Source organism: Crinia signifera, chromosome 1, assembly GCF_055691185.1.
Source record: "Crinia signifera chromosome 1, ASM5569118v1, whole genome shotgun sequence".
Lineage (NCBI taxonomy): Eukaryota > Metazoa > Chordata > Amphibia > Anura > Myobatrachidae > Crinia > Crinia signifera.
In genome coordinates, this window is record NC_139217.1 from 174,731,093 (window position 1) to 174,751,058 (window position 19,966).

The 19,966-nt window shown below is 41.3% G+C and overlaps 1 protein-coding gene across 3 annotated transcripts in view; it reads right to left on the reverse strand.

The window, feature by feature from the left end:
* YTHDC1 (YTH N6-methyladenosine RNA binding protein C1) overlaps window positions 1-19,966 on the reverse strand; it is a 52,417-nt gene that overhangs the window by 5,692 nt on the left and 26,759 nt on the right. For all 3 annotated transcript variants that reach the window (XM_083177720.1, XM_083177729.1, XM_083177739.1), the window contains 8 exons: window positions 11,035-11,129; window positions 9,974-10,082; window positions 8,797-8,914; window positions 8,218-8,302; window positions 6,693-6,859; window positions 4,126-4,208; window positions 1,474-1,510; window positions 1,341-1,380 (listed from right to left, as the gene is read on the reverse strand). In XM_083177720.1, the coding sequence (XP_083033846.1) occupies window positions 1,341-1,380; window positions 1,474-1,510; window positions 4,126-4,208; window positions 6,693-6,859; window positions 8,218-8,302; window positions 8,797-8,914; window positions 9,974-10,082; window positions 11,035-11,129 (734 nt within the window). The remainder of the gene's footprint in view (window positions 1-1,340; window positions 1,381-1,473; window positions 1,511-4,125; window positions 4,209-6,692; window positions 6,860-8,217; window positions 8,303-8,796; window positions 8,915-9,973; window positions 10,083-11,034; window positions 11,130-19,966) is intronic.

Here is a 19,966-nt window from a genome sequence, read left to right on the forward strand (position 1 = left end):
ATGCCCGAGATTTCCCATAGGGAACAATGTTAAATGTCTCAATTGACCCGATTTTCCTGTTCAATGCCTCAATTGACCCAATTTTTCCATAGGAAACAATGTTAAATGGGCCACAGAGGCCAAATAGGTACCCTGAAGTGAATAATGGCCACCCGAATTGTTAACGCCACCCCACGATCAACGTCAACCCGAAGCGTGGCGAGCGTAGCGAGCCCGCGAGGGGCGGCGGTACGCGTCCTACGACCTTTTCATACCCCCACTATCCACGTGGAGTTGAGAATAGAAAGTGTGGCGAGCGCAGCGAGCCACCGAGCCCGAAGCGTGGCGAGCGCAGCGAGCCCCGCGAGGGGACGCGGATACCTTCACAGGTATCCGCGTCCCCTCGCGGGCTTCACAGCTGTCCGCGTGCGCTCGCCACGCTTCGATCTCGGTGGCTCGCTGCGCTCGCCACACTTTCTATTCTCAACTCCACGCCGACGTGGATAGTGGGGGTATGAAAAGGTCGTAGGACGCGTACCGCCGCCCCTCGCGGGCTCGCTGCGCTCGCCACGCATCGGGTTGACGTTGATCGTGGGGTGGCGTTAACAATTCGGGTGGCCATTATACACTTCAGGGTGCCTATTTCGCCTCTGTGGCCCATTTAACATTGTTTCCTATGGAAAAATCGGGTCAATTGAGGCATTGAACAGGAAAATTGGGTCAATTGAGACATTTAACATTGTTCCCTATGGGAAATCTCGGGCATCTCGTCGGTTGATCGCACCCGATTTTTTAGTGCATTCAATGCCCGAGATGCCCAAGATTTTTTACTAACGATGCCCACGATCAAAATCGTGGGCGCCCTTCTAAGTAAAGAGTACCATATATTATAATACCTGAAGACAATTAAATATCGAAACGTTGTATCTACACTTGGCTGTGAGGTCTTTGTTCTGATACCTCACGCAGTTGAAGGTCCGAGAGTGCCGACCGCCACCCTACATGTATATAATATAATATATATTTATCCTCCCCTTAAGTAGGAAGAGATTAGTTGCATATCTCTGTCATGTACCCATCACATGGTTCCTAAGTGTGATTAGGTAGGCAGCAAATTCAGACCCGTATCAGCCTACTCTCCTTACCCAAAGCACTTACATATTGGCAAGTGCAAAATCACCACACTTCCTTGGTCTACTTGTTGCAGTACACAAGTGTAGTATATGACCACTGCTACTACAAGTCTTGCAGAGAAAAAAATGCTAAATTTAATTTGCCATAAGCAGCACAAAAAAACTTTTGCCACTGAACAATGCCAAAAGTGATTGGAACTCTAATCTACCACTTAAAATTGAACTTACTCCATTTAAAAATACATCTCTCCGAACTCCTGTAAATCTTCTGTGGGGAAAAAAAGAAAAATAATAATTTAGCCCATTTAGCCCATATATTGTTTCACCCATGGTAACTTTTTAGTAAACAAACAGTACCTACCTATCCACTTCTTGGAAACGGGGATCCTTCACAAACCCTGTTTAGATTAAAACATTCAATGTGAATTGGTATCTTTTTTTTGAATCAGCATCTCAAATTTACAAAATGAAAGTCAGAGGTTAAACTCCATTTATTCACAGCCCATTTATAGACTAAAATGAATAAATACCCTTTTGAGTAGTCATGCCCCCTTATCAAACCTGTGTCAAGGTGGAAGCAAAGTATCATACAGTCATCATTTACAGGTGAAAAACAACCCACAAATTATTACAAACCACTTTAGCAGATGGAACAAATTTTGGGGGTATTAGATTATTGCAGTATTTCAGAGCACTGTTTGTGCACAGTCCTTATAATGTTCAGCCACACCAGTATCAATGTGAAGTTTGCACTTAGACTTGCATGAAAAGCATTGCGGATATTCTTAAGACTCCCACACACTGTAGAATTATTGTATCTAATATTGTATACAATATATCATTGCATAGGTTTAGCAATGAGATGAGATCTAGTACAAAAAGTATGTGCAGCACATACTTTGAGCTGTGCCATGAGATGTGTGACGGGAGCGCGCATCTCATCGCACATAACAATTGTACCGTGTATGGGCACCTTTAGGATCATTGTCTTTTTAAAACAGCCATGCTCCAGTTATTGACAGATGGGTCTGTATTTTCTTTAATGTGCTTTGAACAGATGCTCAGGGGTGATGCAGTTTGAAACTAAAAAACACTTTAGCTACTTTGCAATTTTTCATATCAGTTTGCGAATTCATTTGCTAGCCCAATGTCTTCAATCTTGTGAATACACCAGTCATCTACATTGTTCCCCACATGTAAATCTCTCATAGAAGAATGAAGTACAAGTAGAACACTGATAATCAAGCACTGTGCCTTCTAACCCATTTTGCTGGATTATCAGTGTTATCCCCTGGAGTGTGGGGAATCTGCACCTGGTCTCCCCCCATCTGCAACAACCAGAGCACGCCTTCCCCCACCGTAGTCGGTCATACGGTCCCGTCGCGCCCCCTCACTTTGTCTTCATGTAGGCTTTTTTCTCATTGTACATGCTAAATAAAATATTATATATATATATATATATATATATATATATATATATATATATATATATATATATATATATATATATATATATATATTTATTTATATTTAATGAAGGACAACAAAACACTCCGGGTATAAACAAAAATGCTCGTACCATAAATAAAAACACTGTGGACTGATTACCACATGACAAAGCACGTTACCCACAGCAAACAGCTCCTCTGGAACCATGAAGTCCTCAGCAGCAGGAATCACTGCAGACGCTGGGTTGCGCCGCAGAAACCAGCACACGGAAGGACGGGGGGGGCACCAAGCAGGAGAGATGACGGGTGGCACTGGAAAGTGGGTATCACAGGCCACGCCCTAACTCGTTTCGTGAGACTTCGTCAGAGGAAATTTGCAGTGGGTGTTAACATCCAAGGTGATGTCAGACACCCACTGCATATTTCATTGGTTGTTGTCCTGTTATAGACAAACCGGGTAGTCAGAGCCACGCCCTCTGACGAAGTCTCTGACTAAACGCGTTCGAGCGTGGCCTGTGATACCCGCTTTCCAGTGCCACCCGTCATTTCTGCTGCTTGTCCCCCCCCCCCCCCCCGGCCGTGTGCTGGTTTCGCAACCCAGCGTCTGCAGTGATTCCTGCTGCTGAGGACTTCATGGTTCCAGAGGAGCTGTTTGCCGTTGGTAACGTGCTTTATCATGTGGTAATCAGTCCACAGTGTTTTTATTTATGGTACGAGCATTTTTGTTTATACCCGGAGTGTTTTATTGTCCTTCATTAAATACTCATTTACCTGCACTATGAGGCGCACCTCTCTCTCCTGTTTATTCTAGATATTTGCTTCATCCTGACCCTGGATGCCCTTCTAAAGAGAGGTTGCTGCAGTTCAATAAATTGGACTTGGTGCTAAATACGTCCCTTCTTGTAAAAGTTGGGCTCTGGACATTCTTTGGACTCATACCAACAAGCGCTGCTCACATTTGTATTTTTTATATTTATCCGAGGGCCGGGTAACTTACATACTATATACACTTCCCAAATGTGGTTCAGCTCCCTTTATTCAATTGATAGTCCATACGTCATTTCTCCAAGATAACAATTTATTAAAATCTTCAAAGTTTGATTGACCGTCTGGCCGTACAACAGGTATTCTGTTGTAGGGTCATACGGTCAATCAAACTTTGAAGATTTTAATAAATTGTTATCTTGGAGAAATGACGTATGGACTATCAATTGAATAAAGGGAGCTGAACCACATTTGGGAAATATATATATATATATATATATATATATATATATATATATATATATATATATATATATATATATATATATATATATATATATATATATATATATATCTAGAGAGCACAAGATAGATAAAATAAATAAATATATACTTAAATCAGATGACACACTGACTGATACAACATAGCAACTTTGCTTCCAATGAGGACCATCAAATATTGAAAAAAATATAAATCTTTCTGCTCAAACTGTAAACAAATGCTTTATGAATGGCATTTGCTTTTGTAATTCATTGAGGAACAGTTAAAATGGAAATTTAGCGTTTAGTAAAATAGTAACCTGGTCGCTGGTGAAACTCAGGGGGATAGTCAATTCTTGGTTTCTTTCGGTTGTTATGAATATCATATTCTTCTGGTCGACGCCTACATAAATTAAATGTGAAAATTAAATAGAAAGCTAGGTTAAGTTATTTTCGTTTCCTTCACGTACATACCTGTAAAAATCTCTGGTAACCCTTGATAAAGCCAGATACATGTCTGATGGTGTAGGTTCAAACACAAGCCACTACAAGTAACTGCTTCATGCTCAGAGAAAAACAATCTCCTTAGAATGGACTAACCATGCATCACCGGGAATTTATATGCACACATCTCCAATCAGAGGCTGCCTAAACATAGGCATTTACTCAGGTAATTTGGATATTTTACAATACATAGCTAAAATAAAACAGTTTAATCAGTGGTAAGGTGACCATACACGGTGCAATAATTTGATGTGTTTTGGACTTCATCGCATGCGATTAGCGTGCAATGCAATCCGAAGCTAGTTCAAAAAGTATATGCAGCACATACTTTTTGAACTGTGCGATAGCGTGTGTGCGGGAGCGCACATAGCATCACACATGCAAACACATTGTGTATGGGCACCTTTAGTCCGGAGCCTTAGCCTTCTTAATTCTAAAAGGTGTGCAGCAGTCATTTTAACCAAAGTAACGAATCCTATTCACAGTTGTATAAAGAACTTAATTATTACAGCTGTAGAGAAGTCGATTTCTGGAAGACACTAACAGTGCTTTAAAAACTAAAAATATAATTACTGCACATTAAGTTCGACTATCTGGTCATCAATTTCATACTATGCTCTTAAAAAAAAAGACATCGAGAGCTTTTTAAATGCTCACAACACACATTCTACTTTTACACTACTCAGTGATGCACTTTATAACTGACACTGAATTAAGTTGTAGTAAAAAAAAAAAAAAAAAAAAAAAAAAAAAAGTACTAATGGCCATTACCACAATTGTGTCAGAACTACATATCATTTCCAAATATTATATCTTAAATCATTAGTTGAAACCCTGTTAAGCTCAAAAGTGGCAATAAATGTAAAGGCTTGACCAACATTTTGTTTCCTAAATTATTAAATTGCTAGGTGAAATCTTATATTCCGAGCAAGAAGCATAGCAGTTGCACATAAAGCAAAAAAAATCAGATTAGCAAAAAAAAATTAAAGCTGGTGTAAAGAGGGAACATACCGCTTTCTTGTAGAGTGCATATATGACCGGTATAATATATAGCAACAGTTCATATAGAAGTCCACTAACGATTTTAAGTTGTAAGCCGCACATATACAAGGCGGACCTGAGAAGGTGTAGTAGTGCTGTTACAATATATTTTGCAGTCCATTGCAAAACTGGAGTAAAAAAATCACTTGTTAATGCACATAGGGGTAAAGGAAACCTCAGCTTACAACTTCTTTTGTGCTCAGTCCATATAAAAGCAAAAAAAAAGTAAAAGAACTGAAATAAGGGGCTCTGCCAGGTTTCCTTCTACCTAATCGGTGGTGTCCTTTTAGGATGTAATAGGAACACTGGAGTAGACACTCTACCTACCACCGAAATACCCAAGTTGCACCCCTTCAAACCAACATATCCAGTCTTTAGGAGAAACCTGCAAGCTTTATCTTTATGCAATAAGCCTAAATAGGGAAGGGGTGATTGGCTGAAGGGCTTTTAAGCATCAGTTCTTTGAAAGCCTTCTCCAATTCTGAAACCAAGTACCACCCTCTTTTTCCTGGTACATGGTGTTAAGTTCATAAAGCAGTGGGAAATAACCATGTCGATCCACTACAACATATAGTCCACAGGTACTGCCAGCATCTGGAAGGGATGTACAGACACAGCAACAGCCACACTTTCTGGTTTGTTGCCGGGTCTCCAACTGCAACTTGCTCCCCTTTCCACAGAAACTAAAACGGTTTCAGGAGCTCAGCAAGGTGTATTCACTGCGATAATACTTATAGATCACATTTTTTTTTGCAATCTGCTTCTAAACACATCATGGCGAAGCCATATGGAAATAGTCCCAACAAGGCTCCTCTTGAAAACAAAGCAACATTTTTAAGCTTTATCTCCTCAAGAGGAGGTGGCATCTTCTGCAACACCATTATTGATCCATTATAAAAGTCCCATATCTGATAGGGGATATCCAGGGTTACACCTGAAAGAAAAGGCTTTTAACAAGAAATTAACATACTTTCTTTCTGCAAGTAGATTTAATTCCTCAAACTTGTTTCTGCCTACACATTCAGGAAGGATCCTGCTTAATTTCCTCTAAATTATGAACAGAACTATACTAGTCTAAATAGCTCCTCCTCTCCATGACTTAGTGGTAACCTCCCCTGCTGGGTCTTGGGACTCAATGCAACATGAGGTTGGGGGGAGAATGGGATGGGGGAGACAGAAGGAATAGGACCCAAGTGAAATCCTCAATGAAGCCACAAACTCTTCCATGCAGCTTGATGTGAGGATTTTTGCTCTTCATCACTGGCATCGAAACGTGTGCTGTGTTGTCCATCAGGTTACTCCAGCACAAGTGCCTACTATCAGTCCAAAGAACGTTTCTAACCTTCCCACTTCTCGTGTTGCCTCTCGGCGTGAGGGACGACCTCGCGAACGGGGTTGTGAATGCATTCTTCTCTTGTGCCGCATTTTGTGAATGACTTGATACAAGTCAATGCTTTCATCAGTTGGAAACAAAAGGCAAAGTTGTGTCCCACAATCCAGTTCAATTTCCTGTAAATTATTAACAGTTATTCACACTTAAAAACAAAGCACTTGTTTTAATACAGAGGCAAGCAAATTAGAAGTGATTATTATTGCATTTGGCAGCATGGCCCTGGCTAAGACATCTTGTCAGCACTTCCTGTTGGGCCGCCAGAAAACTTCACTGACTACTCACAGGAGCATGCATAATCAGCTAAATAGTGGAGACAAACAAAACAATAAGTCCATCTGTTCAGCCAGATCTGACTACATATTGTCTAATGCAGGGGTGGGCAATAAGCGGCCCTTCAGCTGTTGATGAACTACACATCCCAGCTTGCCTTGCCTTCATTTTGCTATTTGGCCATGCTTAGACTGATGCAAGGCCTGCTGGAATGTGTAGTTCATCAACAGCTGGATGGTTCAATTATTGTGCACCCCTGGTCTAATGTGTAGACCAGGCATGTCCAACGTTGGCCCTCCAGATGTTTTGAAACTACACATCCCAGCATGCTTTGCCACAATTTTGCTATTAGAGAATGCTAAAACTATTGCAAAGCATGCTGGGATATGTAGTTTCAAAACATCTGGAGGGCCAACGTTGGACATGCCTGGTGTAGACAGCTTTACATAGGGGTTCCCAACCACAGTCCTCATGGCACACTAGAAGATCAGGTACATCCGTACCGTTTTTATCGGTACCGCAATTATTTTGATTTAACCATTTGCACTCAGGCATGGCTATAACTAAATAATGGATGCTTAGTGGGGTGTACAATTCGTTCAGTTTTTACATCTATTTTGCTGCTATTGTATTCAATTGCGGGTGTTTTCATCTCTTTCATTTTTTGGGGTGGAAAAAAGGACAAAAACAACAACAGGCTCAAACTACAGCAATTTTGCCGATCCAGGTGTTTTTTGCCTAGGCCCAAAAAAAAAACAGGCAATTTCATTACATTGAGAATTTAAGATTCACCCTAAGAAAAGGTTTTCAAGATTGGCCCTAAAAATGGCGAAAAGTCTATTGAATAACCCCCTTCATGTGCCGTCTGGACAGGGTTGGGAAACAATGCTCTAATGGGGTACAAGGAAAAAAAAAAAAAAATGAGGTCAAAACATGTTATGGAAGAATACAATTGACATCAATGCGAATTAAACCTGCATTCAAATATGAAATCAGTTTTCCTTTGTAAACCAATGTATACACAGAGTGATTTACGAAATTAAAGAAAACAAGTGTAGAAGATTAACTTACAATTTAAGAAAAAATATATTTCAATATTTAACTCCCAAATTACAGTCTTTCTTCTCATCTCCAGAGAGGTAGATACTAGGTTTTATTTTGATGGTTTTTATTTAAAGTGTTTAAATGCAGTGAACAATCTAACCTGACCATCGCGTCCAATCTTCACTGGCTTATGTTCATTCCATGGATTTGTTAGGTGAGCAGATTTCGTAAATGGAAGTTCACGTCTATTGAATGAAAATGAATAATGCATATAAAAATGAAAACACAAGTAATACAAATTTCACGTGCAATTCATGGTTTCTCTTCAGGGATAAGTATAAAACAGTCGTCTACCATATCCTTTGAGTAATGTGTTAGCCAGTCTCAGAGGACTAATGTGGATATTAGTCTCAGAGGTCTGCACGGTCAAGCCAGATGGGGAGTGTGGTCAGCTTTTATAAAAACTTTAATACTGTGTAGTCACATTATGATGAGGTGATATGCATGATACGGTTTCCATTCCGAATGTCTCAATGATAGATAAAGCATTATGACAAACTTTAATTTAAGGAATCTGTGGGAAGATGGGGGTAGTCAGGTCGGGGATCCACAAAAAGATTTAGACCCCAAAACTTGAAATGATGGGTCCCCAAGGGCCCACAAATTTTCTAGGAATTTTTTTATGATATAGATATCTATAAACTTGTTAGTTTGGTACATTAACCAATGAATTAAGTACCTGCAAATCCAGTCTATCTTGAATACACCACCAAGCATTTTTGCATTCATTCCTGCAGGCAGAACCCAGTGTATGGGAGATCCACCATGATGAGATTCTGATGACAACCTTGCAAATCCTGAAAAGGGACACATTCGAGCTTAGGATAGTGAACAAAAAACTATTTAATCTCTTATGCTTGGTAAAATGCTTTATTTATACTCTAATATTAATCCTTTATCTTATTCCCATGAATGTTTTTATTGAAATTGCTAGAATATAATCATTAAAATGTGGAAATTGGGGAAAGAAAAGATAGAAAAGGGAATAGGTTAGGGAGAAAATAAGGACATGGTATCAAGCCAAAAATTATTAAAAGTCAGCCTGTTTATATGACTCACAGCAAATAGTCAAACTCTGCTGCAAATTAATTCATGCCATCTAAACCATTTAATTAAATGAGGAAGCAAATGTGGAGTAGGGAACATTACGGATGTCCATTAAAAAGGCATGGAAACTTTATGACCAATTCTGTGAAGAGACTGGGTATGAGGGTATTTCTAAAGTTGGGCTATTGCTGTTTTGGTGACAATGAGAAAATGGCCCATCATATAGCTTTTGGAATTCTCAGTATTTGTCTGACAAACACGGAGAAGAGCGAGCACTGGAGAAGTACCGTATATACTAAGACTAATCCCTTAAATTTATCTACAGTATAATTCAGACTGCAGAACAGAAATTTAATAAGGCATATCACGCCAGAGTTTAATTTATAAAAAAAATTAAATGTTAACTTTAGACTGTAAGGGTCTAACATAATGAGCAGGGCCCTTTCCCTCACTTATATCATTACAATAGCACAAAATATTTGGGTTCGGCAAGCCTGCTGCTTATTTGGGTCTTCATAAACCTCGTCCATGCTCTACTTCTTTGTACTGTAAGTCACTTCATTCATAAGGCACAACTATATATACACACATTCTCCAAATGAAGGCACTCCACAGAGGTTCTTTGCAATAAAGGCTGTATTCAAAAGCTCCACATTGCAATGAATACAGCCTTTATTGCAAAGAACCTGTGTGGAGTGCCTTCATTTGGAGAATGTGTATGAAGGATTGACAAGTGCACCCACCACACTGTAGTATACTACAAAAAGGATGCTGATAAAGCTTTAAAAAAAAAAAAAAATCAAACTTACCTTGAAATTTTCCACTCTCTCGAACAGAAAACACCAAAATCACACTCCGAGCAGACCTGAAAGCGGCATTCAGCTTTTTCTCATTCACTGGTAAAGTTGACCAAACACCCTACAATAATGGATATTTATAAAATCTTCAGTAATACGAACAAATGGACAGTTACATATTTGATCTACATAGTATAAAGATTGGTGTAAGATATATTGTCTTTATTACCAAATATTCACTTCTAGTGTGTACACACAGATAAACAAGACTGAATACACCATACAACAAAAAGGACACAGGGGCAGATTTATTAAGCTTGGTGAAGTGATAATGTGGCTGGTACTTTATCACCGGCCAACCAGCTCCTAACTGAAGTTACAGGCTTGGTTTGAAAAACAACAAGTAGGAGCTGATTGGGCGCTTAATAAATCTACTCCACAGTCAGTTGTATCAGTTCCTATTAGTGCATTTAAAAAGTCACTCACAGATTATGTGGGGTATCCGATTAGTTGCAATCCAATTTTTTCCCTTTTTAAAAGGAATATGCTTATGAATTTAAAGAACCCCAAACTAAGTAAAGAAAATAACTTCATTTGGTGACTCTAGTACCAAAAGGGCTGTGTATGTGTAGGGACTTATATAGGGTTACAAACTGTTCAAAGTCCTGGCCATTAAAATACTATATTCATCTAAAAAAAATTTTTTAATACATTTTATTTTCAAAAAGGCGCCACAAGTGGTTTGCAGCACCGTACAAAGGAACAGTACAGGGAGACAAAACAGTATTACATTGAATAAATAACAAAAATAGAGTACAGGTGAAGAGCGCCACAGTTCAATACACATTACAGCTTAAATATAAGTAGTGAGGACTCAATCAATGTACTACTAGAGGCCTGTGGCCAATGATAGAGATGCGTATGCGGACAAAGATGGTCACTGAGTGTTTGAGTATAGGAGAGCTGTGAGTGAAATGTGAGAAGAGGGCATTGACAAACAGGAGGGAAGAGAGCCCTGCTCTGAGGAGCTTACAATCTAGCAGACTAGTAACATGCACCTCGGACAACCTTACCTTTGCTTTAGCTAAAGATACATTTTCATGGTTGTTGCTTTTTATAAGGAAGAACCGCGCATCCTGGAGAATATATCGAATTTTATTGATTCGTTCTGCAGAAAAAGAAAAATTATAAAAAAGTGAAAAAAAAAAAAACATGTATGCAGAAAAAAAATAGTCTAGGTATGTTCTATAAGGCAAGAGAATGAAAAATAAAAACTTATTCAGTGCTATAATACAGGGGTGTTCGACAGATGTGATAAATTTAAGAGGTGGTGCCACAATTCCTACAGTGATAACAGGAAAGTTCCGCTATAACATATGTTTTAATGGGCCACTAAAAATTCATAATCCAATAAATAAAAGGTTACTGCAAGGAGCAATTTGTGATCTAAAAGTCTAGCAACTGGCTAAGAATTGCATGTAGTATCAAATTTCACAACTTGTAAATGTGTACCCAAGGAGTATTTCAGGCATGTCTTTAACCTCATCAAAGTTTAGTATAACATCCCCCCCCCCCCCCCCCAAATAAATGTATTGAACACCAACAGAAATAAACGAAACCAGATAGTTTAAGATGCTAAATATTCAAAATACTTTTAAAAGTAAAAGGGGCATGGGTCATAGGGTCGACACGCATCAAGGTTGCCACCTCAGGTGGTCAACATGGGGTTAGATCGACAGGGCGTTTCACTGTTTTGTCCCGAATGTCAACACAGTCCACAAAGACACCGTACCATTACACCGTGTCTGCTCGTCATGCTTCGGACACGGTGCCTCGCTACGCTTGGTACACTAATTCACTATTTTATACTCTCTCCATGCCCTAGCTGATAGTAGGGCATGAAATACCGCCTGTTGGCATAAAAAATAAAGTGAAAAACCCCATGTCGACCTTTTGACTGTCAACCTTCAGATGTGTCAACCTTGGTGCATGTCGACCTGCCTCTTGTCGACCCAACGACTGTATTCTCAAAACAGTGACAGGTGGAACAAATAGTCAATCAAAATAGTCAATTCAAATTACAGACCTGTTAGTTTAACATCAATAGTGGGTAAACTATTTGAAGGATTTTTAAGAGATGGGATCCAGGAATATTTAGACCTTCATAGTTTACTCAGTTATAACCAGCATGGGTTCATAAAAAATCTTTCATGCCAAACTAATCTACTTGGTTTCTATGAAGAGGTTAGAAAAAACCTTGATAATGGAAATGCTGTAGATGGGATTTTCCTAGATTTTGCTAAAGCCTTCGACACCGTACCACACAAGAGGTTGATAAATAAAATGGAGGACATGGGATTAGGGGCAAATATCTGCAGATGGGTAGGGATCTGGCTGTGTAATAGAGAACAAGGAGTGGTTGTGAACAGTGCAGTTTCAAATATGATACCAGTACTAGGTGGAGTACCACAGGGTTTGGTTCTAGGGCCCATTTTGTTTAACATTTTTATTAACGATATTGGGATAGGGTAAGCAATGTATCCATCTTTGCGGACGATACAAACCGAGCAGAGTTATTAAATCATCAGAAGATGTCGCCACGCTTCAATATGATCTCGACAATCTAGACGAGTGGGCAAGAAAGTGGAAGATGAGGTTCAATGTGGACAAATTCAAGGTCATGCACCTTGGGAGACACAACCAGTGTGCTAGTTATAACCTAAGCGGCGATGAATTGGGTAATTCAGTATTTGAAAAGGATCTAGGAGTCCAAATAGACAACAAACTAGGGTGTAGTGCTCAATGTAATATAGCAACTAAAAGGACCAATAAAACTCTAGCATGTATTAAAAGGAGTATGGAAACTAGGGATTCAAAAGTAATTATGCCTCTGTACAAATCATTGGTTAGACCGCACCTCGAATACGGAGTACAATTCTGAGCCCCACACTATAAAAAGGACATCATAGAATTAGAAAAAAATCCAAAGAAGAGCAACTAAGCTTATTAGGGGAATGGAGACTTTAACCCCTTCATGACAGAGCCAGTTTTTGCCTTCCTGACAGAGCCCTTTTTTTCAAATCTGGCATGTATCACTTAAGTGGGGATAACTTTTTTTTGCTTTTACTTATCCCAGTGATTTTGAGATTGTTTTCTCGTGACACATTGTACTTCAAGTTAGTGGTAAATTTTCGTCGATACAGTCTGTGTTTTTTTGTGAAAAATACCAAAATGTCGTAAAAAAATGGAAAATTTTGCGATTTGCAAAATGTTAAATTTTCTGCTTGTGAGACAAATAATCTTACCACTCAAAATAGTGAATAACTAACATAGACCATATGTCTACTTTATGTTGCAATCATTATTTCAACCTCATTTTCATTTTTTTGGACACTAGGAGGCTTAAAATATGAATAGCAAATTCTCAAATTTTCAAGAAAATTTCAAACTCTGATTTTTTTAGGGACCAGGTCAGTTATGATGTGACTTTGAGTGACTTGTATGTGAGACACCCCCATAAATGATGCCATTTCAAAAACTGCACCCCTCACAGTATTCAAAACAGCATTTTGGAAGTTTGTTAACCCTTTAGGTGTTTCACAGAAATTAAAAGAAAGTGTAGGTGAAATTTCAAAATTTCATTTTTTTTGCAGATTTGCAATTTTAATACATTTTTCTAAGGAACACAGTAGATTTTACTAGAGAAATGTGACTAAAAATTGATTCCCCCAATTCTTTGGTTTTCATAAATATCCTATATGTGGCCCTAGTGTGCACGGTGACCAAACCACAGGCTTCATAATAGAAGGAGCACCTACTTGATTTTGGAGCCTCCTTTTTATGAGATTATTTTTTAGGCACAATGTAGGTTTCTAGGCACCATAAGATGCTAAAAGTTAGGTACCCCCCCACAAGTGACCCCATTTTGCAAACTACACCCTTCAGGGAATTCATCTAGGGGTATAGTGTACATTTCAAACCCCCAGGGGTTTCACCAATTGTGGTACAACTGGGCAGTGAAAATGAAAAAAAATTAATTTTTCATTTTCACAGCTCAGTTGTATCAAAATTGGTGAAACCCCGGGGGGTTTGAAATGTACACTATACCCCTTGATGAATTCCCTGAAGGGTGTAGTTTGCAAAATGGGGTCACTTGTGGGGGGGTTCCACTGTATGGGTGTTTCGGGGGTCATTCAACCAGAATCTGTGCTGCAAAATCCAAAAATCACTCCTTCCCTTCTGAGTCCTGCCATGCACCCAACTGGTATTTTTTGGTCACACATGAGGCATTGCCGTACTCGGGAGAAATTGGGGCACAGATTTTGGGGTGCTTTGTCTCCTTCATTCCTTGTGAAAATGAAAAATTTTGAGCCAGATCTGCATTTTTGTGTAAAAAAATGTAATTTTTTACAGAAAAATGCAGTTCTGGCTCAAAATTTTTTATTTTCACAAGGAATGAAGGAGACAAAGCACCCCAAAATCTGTGCCCCAATTTCTCCCGAGTACGGCAATGCCTCACGTGTGACCAAAAAATACCAGTTGGGTGCATGGCAGGACTCAGAAGGGAAGGAGTGATTTTTGGTGGTGGAATGAATGGTGGGTGCTATGTCGCATTAGCAAGACCCCCGAAGCACCAATACAGTGGAACCCCCCCACAAGTGACCCCATTTTAGTCACCAGCTTTGGGAGGGGGGCTGGCGCTGCGGCTGGCGGGGGGGTGGGAGGGGTGCTGGTGCTGCGGCAGCCGGGTGGGTGGGAGGGAGGGGGGCTGCCGGGTGGGAGGGGGGGGGGGGGGCTGGCGATCGGTGCGGTATATACACACACACACACACACACACACACACACACACATATATATATATAGTTTTTCAGTGCATATATTTATTTTTTTAACTTTTTCTGCAGCTTGATGCTGCTGCGGGGGGGAGGGGGGAGGAGGTCAGCGCTGCGTGCGCTTCAGACGCTCCGGGGGAGCCGGGGGAGCTGCTGCTGCTGCCGGGTGAGTGCCCGGCGGGTTGGAGGGGGGGCTGCACATCGGAGGTGATCGGTGCTGTACTTGACAGCACCGTTCACCACCGATCCCTGTGTTACCGAGCGGCTGAGCCGCCGGTAACACAGGAAACGCTGTGAATGGCTGTTCAGATTTGAACAGCCAATCACAGCGATCGCCGACCGGGGGGGGCACCCCTGCCCCCCCTGGGCGGCGAGGGGGGATGTCTGCTGTCAGGGACAGCAGACATCACCTAACTGTCACTGCGTCTCTAGACGCAGTGACAGTTAGAAGTCATGACGTATATATACGTCATGTGTCGGGAAGTACTTCCCGACCATGACGTATATATACGTCAAATGTCGTGAAGGGGTTAAGCTATGAGGAGAGATTAAGCAAGCTGGAACTATTTACACTAGAGAAGAGACGTTTAAGGGGGGACATGCTCAACATGTACAAATATATCAGGGGCCAATATAAGGAACTGTCAAGCACCCTTTTTTCTGCTAGACAGGAATCTAGGACGAGAGGGCACGAGTTTAGATGAGAAGAAAAAGGATTTTGTTCATCTAGAAGAAAAACATTTAGTTACATTCAGAACAGTCAAACTTTGGAACTCTCTTCCTAAAGAAGTGGTGTCGGTAGACACTATAAATACGTTCAAAATAAGGTTGGATAATCATTTATTGGTTAAAAACATCCACGGGTATGAATAAGTAACAATCTGTCTTTAAAATATCAGAACATACTATACAACAAGGGATTAGCTACTATAAACATAGGTTGAACTACATGGACGCAAGTCTTTATTCAGCCTCACCTACTATGTAACTATGTAAAAAATAATGCCCCTTTCAGACCGCACTTTTAAAACGGTAAATTGCCGTTTTTTTACCGTTTTAAAACGGTAATGTGTGCGGTCTGAAAGGTCCAGTCCCACTTAACCGGTTAGAAAATGCCGTTTTTTCTAACCGGTTAAAATGCAGGGTCCTACCCGTTTCTGAACCGGTATTTTAGCGCAAAAATCGGCTCAGAAACGGTATTTAGGACCCAGCCAATGAGCTGGGTCCTAAATTCAGCACAGTGAATACTTAATGAGCGCTCATTAAGTATTCACAGCACTGGAGCCCCCCCCCCCCCCGCGCGTGTCGACACCCACCGCGCGCGTGTCGACGCCCCCCGCGCGCGTCGACGGCCCCCCCGCGTGTCGACCCCCCCCCCCCCGCGCGTGTCGGCGCCCCCCCCCCCCGTGTCGACTTACCCCGTGCCGGTATCTCCGTTGTGGTTCCCGGCACTGCAGCTCAGTATGCTCGGAAAGCACTTATGAAAAAAGTGTCTTTCAGAAAATGGCTGCCCCCCATACGGAAGACAGTTTTTTTAAACAGGGTTTCCTATGGGGCAGCCATTTTCTGGAAGACACTTTTTTCATAAGTGCTTTCCGAGCATACTGAGCTGCAGTCCACAACGGAGGTACCGGCACGGGGTAAGTCGACACGGGGGGGGGGGGGCGCCGACACGCGGGGTGGGGTGGGGGGGGGGCGTCGACACGCGCGGGGGGCGTCGACATGCGCGGGGGGCGTCGACATGCTCTCGGTCGACACGCGAGGGGGGGGGGGGGGGAGCTGCACGGAGGGGAGGGCTGAAGGCTGCACTGGCTTTGACCCTGTATTTGGAGAGTTTCCAAAAACGGGTCTGCCAGTGTCAAAAAATCGGCACTTAAACGGTAATATACCGTTTAAGTGCTGCGGTGTGAAAGGGGTTTTATCTGGCAGACCCGTTTTTGGAAACGTTTCCAAATACAGGGTCAAAGCCAGTTATGCGGTCTGAAAGCAGCATTAGTAACTCAGTTTTCTAGGGCAGGAAAAAACAGCAGTCAATGGCCGACTTCTCACAACTCAGGAAAATTACTAGAAATAAAAAGTTTATGGCAAGATAATATTAGTTTCTCAAACAATGAGGCAGATGTATTAAGCCTTAACAAGAGATAAATGCAAGGGAGATAAGTAGAGATAAACATCCAGCTTATCAGCTCCTTACTGACTTTTTTCAAACACAGCCTGTAACATGGCAGTTAGCAGGTGATTGGCTGGACATTTATCTCTCCTTATCACACTTGGATTTATTTCTTGTTAAAGCTTAATACATCTGCCCCACTGTCTGCTGAGGGATTCCACACTAGGACCATTCCATGAAAAGGAGTAAATATCTTGACAGGTTAAATTACTGTATAGCTTTAATCGTAAAAAGAAATCCCCAAAATACTTTTAATTAGGAGTTGAGGTGAATCAAGTAGAACTTTCCTTTACAAAATGGTGGTGGACTTTGTTCTGTACTTGCAAAATATTGTGATGAATGTGTTGGGTATAATGCACAAAACGACAAAATAAAATGTTATGCCTATTATACAATTTGATCTTAAAGAATCTTTGTTGTGCCATAGTCCCATACGCATCAGTGAACTTGCCCACTACCCATTAAAGACCGGTTCTGCCAAGCTCAACTAAACATGACAAATAGACCATGCAATGTTAATAAAGATATTTAAAGTTATACAGACAAATCAGCACCTCCAAGACTGCAGCTGCTTTTTAAATCAGTGCTAACATTTTTAAGTACTTGATGCTGTTCAACTGATAAATTGGTTGGAGTCTTTGTGAAGCACTAGAGGAGAGTCTTACAATATAACTGCTGTCCAATACTGCCATTTCTATAAAGTGCTGAATGGACTAAGTTGATTTATTTGCAGACATAGGAACGAAGAAATCAAATTTGACAAAATTTCTTATGTCAAGGCTACATATTAGTGGTTATGCTCCGTAAATACTATGCCCAGACACCCATAGTGAGCTTCAAGAAAAAAAAAAAAAATGAGAGAATACTTATATTTATGTTTTTACCTTGTTAAAGCCTTCAACTCCATAGGGGGCACTGATCTATCACTAGGTATACCCTGGAGGGAAAAGAATCTGAGAACCAAATAGTTGCTATTTCCCAAATGGCCCAAGGCTTCCTCTCCTCTAAAAATTTCTTGTTTAACAGACACAATCTTGGGTAGGTAGCCCAAGCAGGTCATTACAATGGAATAGCAGAAAAGAGGAGTGACAAGGCCAATGCGATGGCAAGACGAGTCAATTCTCCCCCTGAAGAGTAGCATCAATGGTGGACCTTGAAAGGGCAGTCATGTCCAGATTGGCTGGCGGAGTTACCAAAAGAGGAAGGTGACTCCTCCTTTTAGAAAACTAGTGTCGGAGCTGCAGATGGGACCTTTTATACTATGCTAAAATTTACAGTTGTGGACGGGAGTGACCTGGGCTTACTCCAGCATGCCAAATGTGGATACCAAAGAACATGGGTGAACACCCGATGACGACAAAATATGTGCAATAAGACCTGCTGAAATCCAGAATCCAGTAGAGCTCTGAAATGTAACATCTCACAAGACTACATTAAAATTAGATTGATACTGCATCCACAGGACAAAGTGTAGAACATGGTCATCAGGAGACTGGGTCAGAGTAGCCAAGACTCTAATGCCTCTGCGACAAAGGTGTACAGCCTTGACCTTAATAAAAACTCAAGGTTACAAGGGCAGTCCAAATCATAATGGCCGAAATTGGTAGTGATCAGACCTTACCGCAAACCAGAAGGAAGCACTGGTGGCGGACTTGGATGGGTGATAGGGAAAAGAGATTGCAAACCAAATTTGGAGAGCTGCAGATACCAGTTCAGCGACTGAAGATTAAGGATGTGCTGGAACGAGCTTTCTAGCTTCTGGACAAGGAAGAGCATAGTGTAGAAACCTGTGCCATTCAGACAGAGGTAATAGGATGATTATGGAGGCCAGAAGAGAGCGAATAGAATACAGACAAGCCTGTGCTTTTACAGGATCTGAACAAAATATCTAATGGCCCCATTCCAGATAACGAAAAGCAGAAGCTGGCCTAACAAGCTGAGCCACCCCAACAGAGGTCCACCTAGTCATGCAGAAGGCTTGTCAGCGAACTTGGCTGCAGGACAATAACACCTGAGTCACAGGACTGAGACCATCCTCTGGTCCAGCGGCCACTAGCCATAGCCACCCAAGCAGATGAGGGCTGGGTGCGTAATAGAACCCACATTAGCATAGTTCACCTAGAGCAAGCTTTCCAGCTGCTTATATGTTGAGCTCCTCAAAGGAAGCCATATTTGGAATAGGGAGATCTAACAAGTTAGGCAATGTAAGCAGCAACTGGAGGAGGGGATTCTCAACTGGCCCTATCCACAGGTAGCAGATAAATTCAAAACAAATTGCTTATATACACTTAGAAGCCTCTATTTGGGTTAGCCCATGCCCCTGAATGTATGCAGAAGGGGGGGGGGGGGAGTCTGTAACAATCTCTTCTAATGCTTAAAATTGTATATTTAACTACCCTCATCAGTGCTTCTTCGTTCACTGTGATAAGGATTCCTTTGGGACAGAGAAGCTGGGAACATCCGATGGTGCAAAGACAACAGCATTCCCAGGAAAAGTCACAACCAGAAAGGAAGTACAGCTGTGTTGGCTGGAAGGCATGCGCTTAGCTGCGTCATCTGTGCGAGCATCTGATTGTACTCCATGGTCAGCCTCTTTCTAAAAGGACAGCATCCACTGTGGCTCTACGGCATATGGGTGCAAATCTGAGTAGGAATTATCCTATTAATCTAGGCCAAACCTTAAAATATACTTGAATGAGCTGGCTCAACAGTTGCAAATGTGGGAGCCTGAGTGGTATAGCAGTGCCCGAAGGAACCTCAAGCAGCCTAGTTGCTATGACACACCCTAGGCACAGAGTTCTGTGATAGGGATTACTCTGCATTGTGGTCTGGACCCTGAGGAGAAAGTACATAAACTCAGTTATGTAACACAGGGGCACATCCTCTCTGGGTGCTGTATTCCTGGAGGACATTTTAAAGCAATCCAAGAATGCCCCCATACATAAGTTTTAAGACAGTTGTGTGTATGGGGTCATGCACGGAATATAATAAAAGCGCCAAAA